Genomic DNA, 7,702 nt, shown 5'->3' with positions numbered 1-7,702 from the left:
CCATTCCCACTGTTCTGAATTCCCAAACAGACAAATTAAAAAAAAAATACTAGTAGCCTTACCAAATCAGCGCTCAGAACCTTTTTTTTTTGCTTAGAGGAGGAGGATGGGTGGGAGACACTACCTAGGTAGTGTTTCGGGTAAAGCAACCGCCCAAATATATTACCTCACTTACTCCAAAAATGGAGTCACGCGAGGTAAGACTTTTATAACCGAAAAGCTCACCTTCCCAGGCTGCCCTCGCGCTTCCTCCCGGTTGTTTTGATGTCAGAAGGAATGACAACTAACTTTCATACAGAGGTGGGCAATTGACAATGGCCATCCTTACGTAATGAGTAGTTATCCATGGTCTCTAGCCAAAAGGCTTCAGACAACCGATTGACACAGCATAAGCTACCAAGCCATAAAAATCTGTTTATATCAACAGGTGCTCAGCAGCAGGCAGTAGTCCTTGGCAGCTGGCTCTTTTTGGCAGCAATCCTCGTCAGACATGGAAGATAGATCAGGAGAGGAGGAAAGGATCACGGAAGAGTTCCCTAACACTTCAGCTAGATAGCAGCCTTCACAACTTTGAATAGACACATGTCCTGCCAACAAACTTTTGTCCTCTGGTATCAGCGAACCAAATTCAATTGTCAAAGTCAGATACTTTCTTGGTTGAATTAACTAAAGAATCAATGCATTGCATTGCGGTTAATGTATTAGCATGGATAGAATATTGGTTAACTAACAGAAAGCAAAGAGGGCAGTAAGTGGTTGTTTTTCTGGTTGGTAATCAATGGGCCTCAGGGATCAGTGTTGGGACCGCAATTGTTTACAACTTACATTGATGATTGAGAGTTAGGAACCAAGTGTAGTGTGTCAAAGTTCACAGATGACACTAAGATAAGTGGTAAAACAAAGTGTGCAGAGGCCACTGGAATTCTGCAGAAGGATATAGATAGGTTATCTGAGTAGGCAAGAGTCTGGCAGATGGAGTACAATGTTGGTAAATGCGAAGTCATCCATTTTGGCAGGAATAAAAGCATAATATACTATTATTTACATAGTGAAAAATTGCAACATGCTACTGTGCAGAGGGGACCTGGATGTCCTTGTGCATGAGTTGGTTTGCAGGTGCAGCAAGTAATTAAGAAGGTAAATGGAATATTGTATTTTGATGTTTCTAATGCCCTTCATTGCTAGAGGGATGGAGTTTAAAAGTAGGGAGGTTATGCTGCAGCTCGATGGGGTGCTGGTGAGGCCAGACCTGGAGTACGGTGTACAGTTTTGGTCTCCTTACTTGAGAAATGATGTACTGGCACTGAGGGGGTGAAGAGGCAGTTCGCTCGGTTGATTCCAAAATTGAAAAGGTTGCCTTATGACAAGAGATTGAGTCGACTGGCACTGTACCCATTGGAATTTAGAAGAATGAGGGGGGATCTTATAGAAACATATAAAATTATGAAGGGATTGGTTAAGATAGAAGCAGGGAGGTTGTTTCTACTGGCAGGTGAAACTAGAACTAGGTGCCATAGCCTCAAAATAGTGGGGAGCAGATTTAAAACTGAGTTGAGGAGGAAATTCTTCACCCAAAGGGTTGTGAATCTGTGGAATTCCCTGCCCAGTGAAGCAGTTGAGGCTACCTCGTTGAATGTTTTTAAGGCAAAGATAGATAGATTTTGAATTGTAAAGGAATTAAGGGGTGAGCAGACGGTTAACTGCAGCCGAGTCCACGAAAAGATCAGTCACGATCTTATTGAATGGCAGAGCAGGCTCGATGTGCCAGATGGCTGCTCCTGTTCCTTATGTTCTTAAGTTCTATATCTGAACTGCTTTTTAACAAACTTCATAAGCCACCTGAATTTGGATCTCCAAGGATTCATGTCCTATCGAAAGGATGGTCAGATGGTCGTGTGGGGTGGGAGGCCACGGACTGCATTGCTAGTAAGAAATGAAATTAAAATGTAGGGTCAGAAGGTGTAGAATCTGTGTGAGTAGAGATGAACAATCACGTAAGGTAAAAAGACCACGAGGGAGCTGTGTACAGGCTTCTTAGCAGTAGTCAGAACGTGGGGAAGAAAATAAATCAGGAGATAGAAAAGGCATGTAGGAAAGGCAGTATTACATGGGGGACTTCAAAATGCAGGTGACTGGAAAAATCAGGTTGGTAGAGGGGTATCACATTGGCAGCCTTCTAATCCTCTGGTACTTCTCCAGAATCTAAGGATTTTTGGAAAATGACAATGAATGCATCCACTATCTCTGTAGCTACTTTTTTAGGATCCTCGGATGCAAACCATCAAGGTCAGGGGACTTATCTGCCTTTAGCCGTATCAGTTTACCTAGTACTATTAAGCATTGATAACGAACACCAACGCTTCACCGGAGGCACACTGACGATGTTACCTAGTAGAGTGATGAAACATCTGCAATCAAATTGACCGGCTCGGCGAGCAAATCTACAACCTCATCCACAACCCGAGTATCTCAACAAAACAAATCTTCTCAAAAACTTTGAACTGTTGATATTATTTATGTTGGTGCAGTCGCCCTGCTATAGGAAGGATATCATTAAATTGGAAATTGTGCAGAAAAGATTTACAAGGACGCTAACAGGACTGGAGGGTTTGAGTTATAAGGGTAGGCTGCAAATGTTGGGACTTCTTTCCCTGGAGCATAGGAGGTTGTGGGGTGACCTTACAGAGATTTATAAAATCATGAAGGTCATAGATAAGGTAAATAGCAAAGGTCTTTTCCCTAGGGTAGGTAAGTTCAAAACTAGAGGGCATAGGTTTAAGGTGAGTGGGGAAAGATTAGTGACCCGAGGGGCAACCGTTTCACACAGAAGGTTGTTCGTGGGTGGCAGGTACAATTACAACATTTAAAAGACATACGACTCTATAACTCTGTGCTCAACTCAAGGCAATGGATGCACCACTGAATCATACCCTGCACACCAAAATTCTAGACATCCATTTCCAAATCACTCCATGTAAATTCCTAACCAAATCATACCTGTCTTTGAAAATCTGCTGTGCAATCTTTTGTTCCTTTTTTTTGCCCAAGTCTTGCAGAGTGAAAAGCTTCTTTAGTTGCTCCAAAGATGTTATGCAGGAAGCATTCAGTTCCTGGGGCCTGTCCAACATAGTCTTCAGATGAAGGTCTATGGAAGGCAGAGGTTTATCTGGTTGAAACGCTTTGTAATGAAGACACTGTAAGAAATGACAAAATTAACTTTAAATTTCATCAGTTATCTAACAATAAGTTTGAAGCCTTTTAGTTTTTACAATATCAATTCATTAATCTAAGTAAATAATATAATCTAGATATAAAAACAGAAATTGCTGATGAAACTCAGCAGGTCTGGCAACACTTATGGAAAGAAAGCAGAACCGGACTCAAAATGTAACTCTGCTTTCTTCCCACAGATGCTGCCAGACCTGCTGAGTTTCACCAGCAATTTCTGTTTTTGTTTAAGATCTCCAGCAGTTCTTTGTTTTATCTTTGTTTTATTATAATCCACATTAAGCCTGGTCTAACCTCTTCATGTGAATGGCAGTAGTTCTTTCAAATTTTCTTTGCTGTGTGTGACTGTTTTAATTCAATGCATTGCACCTTTAAAGAGGTTAAGCACATGCAGCATGTTAAAGCTTATGAGCATTTTGCATAGTACCTCTAAAATTGTTGGGTGGCTATGCAAATTGTGGAGTTTAGAGCAGTAATTGGTGAATAATTCTCAAAATAGGCCTGACTGCAGAACAACTTGGTTGTAAAGAATTCTGTAAGAACCAATTTTTTTTTTTATTTGCTCAAAAGACATGGGGCAGCATTTACTGGCAGTCCCTAATTACCCTTGAGAAGGTGCTGGTGAATTGCCTACTTGAACTACTGCAGTCCATGTGCTGTAAGTACATCCACAATGTTGTTAGGGAGGGAATTCTAGGATTTTGACTCAGTGACACTGAAAGAATGGCGATGTATTTCCAAGTCAGGATGGCGAGTGGCTTGGAGGGGAACTTGCAGGTGGTGGTCCTTCTGAATGAAAGTGGTTGAGGGGTTGGAAGTTGCTGTCTTATATATTTGGTGAATTTCTATAATATGTATGGCTGCTACTGAGTATCGGTGGCAAAAATAGTGGATGTCGTGGATGAGGTGGCAATCAAGTACCCATTTTTTCATGTTTGGTTACAGCTGTACAAAACTTGAGTTAGGCCACATTTGGAACATTGCATGCGGTTCTGGTTGCCACACTACCAGTAGGACATAGATGCTTTGGAGAGGGTGCAAAGAAGGTTTACCAGAATGGTGCCTGTTCTGGAGAGTTTTAGTTACAAGGTGAGGTTGGATAAACTGATTGTTTTCATGGGAAAGCCAGAGGCTGAGGGGCGACCTACAGAGTCTACAAAACTATGAGAAGCATAGATAGGCTGGATAGTCCGAGGCTTCTTCCCAGGATGGAAAATTCAACTACGAGAGGGCACAGGTCCAAGATGAAAGGGGAAAATTTTACGGGAAACTTTTTCACACAAAAGGTGGTAGGGTGCCTGGACTGCACTGCCTCTGGAGGTAGTGGAAGCAGGCACATTAGTAATGTTGAAGGCATATCTTGATAGACACATAAATGGGGGGTTAACAGAGGGATAGAAACTGTGCATGGGCAATAAATAGCTCTTTTCATATTTCCTCATTCATTCACGGGACAAGGGCATCACCGGCTGGACCAGCATTTATTGCTCATTCCTAGTTATCTGCCAGGCTATATTCTCTTATATACAAATCACACAATATGATTTAGAACTTGTTTACCTGAAACAACCGCTGAAAGTGAGGATTGGGAATTTTACTGACTTTGAAGAGATCCTCTATTTCTTCACCATCATCCACCACCAAACTCATAGAATCAATCAGAGCATCCACGGCTGATAACTGTTCCTCTGTAAGGCAAAAGAGCCGGTGAAGCGACAGGGATACATTTTATTTTATCTAAGAATGCACTGATTAAAAGAATAGTGAGAGCAGATTCAACGATAACTTTGGAACTGGATAAATACTTGCAAGGTTTACAGGGCAACAAGGTAAGAGCAAGGGAAAGGAATGAATTGGCGAGCTCTTTCAAAGAGTTACAGGTGAAACAGTGCCTTTTGTGCTGTATTATTCTACTGTTCACTTTACAACAAACCAACTTTCAGCAAAAATTCAGTCCAATTACACTAACCATGCCAAAGTTAATTTAGTAATCTAACAAATACAAATCGCAGAGCCTTGAGACTGCCTCTTCATTTGTTTGACTTTAAGGTAAATACTTTGCCACTTAATATGCAAAGTGGACACTCTACGGTAATGTGCAGAGCCATTTGTGCGTATGAAAGTGCATAGTACATGTGAGTCTGCTATTAGGGGTGACTATACGCCTTTTTGAGTTTGCATTATGTATAATGATTGATGGTTTGATCAGTGCAGCCATTATCACGCAGCATTCTTCTGATAAACCCTATTTCAACCTCAAGCTTTCATGAATACTACTTTTGGTCCTGATTGATGTCCAGTTTATCTCTTGGGGATGGTGTCTCAAAGGCCATTTCAAAGATCAACAGAGGGAGGCAATGGCCCAGTGGTATTATTGCCAGACTATTAATCCAGAGACCCAGGTAATGTTCTGGGGACCCAGATTCAAATCCCACCATGGCAGATGGTGGAGTTTGAATTTAATAAAATCCTGGAATTAAGAGTATGATGACGGTCATTAATGATGACACCATCGTTGATCGTCAGAAAAACCCATCTGGTTCACTTATGTCCTTTGGGGAATGAAATCTGTAATCCATACCTGGTCTGGCCTACATGTGACTCCAGATGCTCAGCAATGTGGTTAACTCTTAACTGCCCTCTGGGCAATTAGGGATGGGCAATAAATGCTGGCCCAGCCAGTGACACCCTAATCCCGTGAATGAATCAAAAACAATTGAGTGTTTGCTGAGGCTCTGGAGTCACATGTAGGCCAGGCCAGAAGAGGATGGCAGATTTCCTTCCCTGAAAGACATGAGTGGACCAGATGGGGTTTTTTTTTGGACAATCGACAATGGTTTCATTGTCTTCAGTAGCGTTTTATTAATTCCAGATCATTTTTTTATTGAATTCAAATTCCACCATCTACCACGGCTGGATTTGAATCTGGGTCCATTAGCTGAGTTTCTAGATTAATAGTCTAGTGATAATACCACTAGGCCATCGCCTCCATCATCTCATGTGCATTTTCTCTGATAATTTACCTCTTCACTCCTCCATGGTGTCTCTTTTTAGAAAATAGAAGTCATGCCCTTTAGGGGTGAAAACAGGTTCTGAATCTTTTCAAATTTTCTTTGAACACAATCTACCAATCTCTATCTTTGAACCATTAACACAGCCATGTTTACTGTGTATAGCCTCATCTCATTGAAATAATCCTTAACAATATTTAAAACGTCAGTAGCTCTATTGCTTTTCTCTCATCCAAACACTATTATCTAATATTAAATATTTCCTTGTTGGCTCTGGGGCATATTGCTGCAGAATGCTATCCTGGACACAGTCTGCAAATTAATAAGATTTCATTGACTCATTCTATATCAGGATTTAGTTATTGATCATACCAAACAACACTTCCCATGTCAGCTCAACTCCCCTGTCCAAGCAAGACCACCTGAACTTGATCAGCTTTGCTGGCAGTTTTACATCATTTATAAATTTTGACTTGCATTACTGTAACCCCTTCCAAGTTCATGAAAAGTCCAAACTGCCGCTGTTTGTTTCTGTCCATAATTTCCACTAACCTGATGCTGTTCCTTTCTTACTTTTCTTCAAAGAAGTGAAAGTAAACTGTCGGAGATCCTCCATGAATGGGAGTTGGATGTAAACCAAATACTGAATGGAGAAGAGTAAAACTGTGGATGTTAGTGAAACAGTAAGTTTTCCAAAATGAATGAAATTACACACACACACACACACACACACACACACACACACACGGATTCAAATTCCCTCCCAATATCTGAATAATTTTGTTTAATTTTTAGAGATGCTGATGGCTTTGGTGTATTTACATTTTGTCTTCTCATACTTTTTAAAAGTGTTCCAGCCTAATTTCAGTTTTCACTCTTTCCGCATACTCAAGAGTCTGGAACATTGTCTTTACATCTGCCATTCATTCCTATCTTTTTACAAAAGAACAAAGGACAAAGAAAATTACAGCACAGGAGCAGGCCCTTCGGCCCTACAAGCCTGCGCCCATCCAGATCCTCTATCTAAACCTGTCGCCTATTTTCCAAGGATCTGTATCCCTCTGCTCCCTGCCCATTCATGTATCTGTCTAGATACATTTTAAATGACGCTATTGTGCCCGCCTCTCTCACCTCTGCTGGCAATGTGTTCCAGGCACCCACCACCCTTGGCATAAAGAACTTTCCACGCATATCTTCCTTAAACTTTTCCCCTCTCACCTTGAAATCATGACCTCTAGTAATTGAGTCCCCAACTCTGGGAAAAAGCTTCTTGCTATCCACCCTGTCTATACCTCTCATGATTTTGTAGACCTCAATCAAGTCCCCCCTCGATCTCCGTCTTTCTAATGTAAATAATCCTAATCTACTCAACCTCTCTTTATAGCGCCCTCCATACCAGGCAACATCCTGGTGAATCTCCTCTGCACCCTCTCCAAAGCATCCACATCCTTTTGGTAATGTGG

General features: G+C 41.3%; 1 protein-coding gene across 1 annotated transcript; it reads right to left on the bottom strand.

Moving 5' to 3' along the window:
* Positions 1 to 2,987: 2,987 nt before the first annotated feature.
* On the bottom strand, positions 2,988 to 6,902 carry LOC109937041 (X-ray repair cross-complementing protein 5-like; the record flags this gene model as incomplete). The annotated part of the gene is made up of 3 exons (XM_048594511.1): positions 2,988 to 3,194; positions 4,789 to 4,916; positions 6,792 to 6,902. Coding segments are annotated over 3 exons (446 nt in total), but the record flags the coding sequence as incomplete, so codon positions are not given.
* Between the last annotated feature and the right edge of the window lie 800 nt (positions 6,903 to 7,702).

Source organism: Rhincodon typus, unplaced genomic scaffold, assembly GCF_021869965.1.
Source record: "Rhincodon typus isolate 14 unplaced genomic scaffold, sRhiTyp1.1 hic_rhity00010269, whole genome shotgun sequence".
NCBI lineage: Eukaryota > Metazoa > Chordata > Chondrichthyes > Orectolobiformes > Rhincodontidae > Rhincodon > Rhincodon typus.
This window is presented reverse-complemented; position numbering and strand designations above follow the sequence as displayed.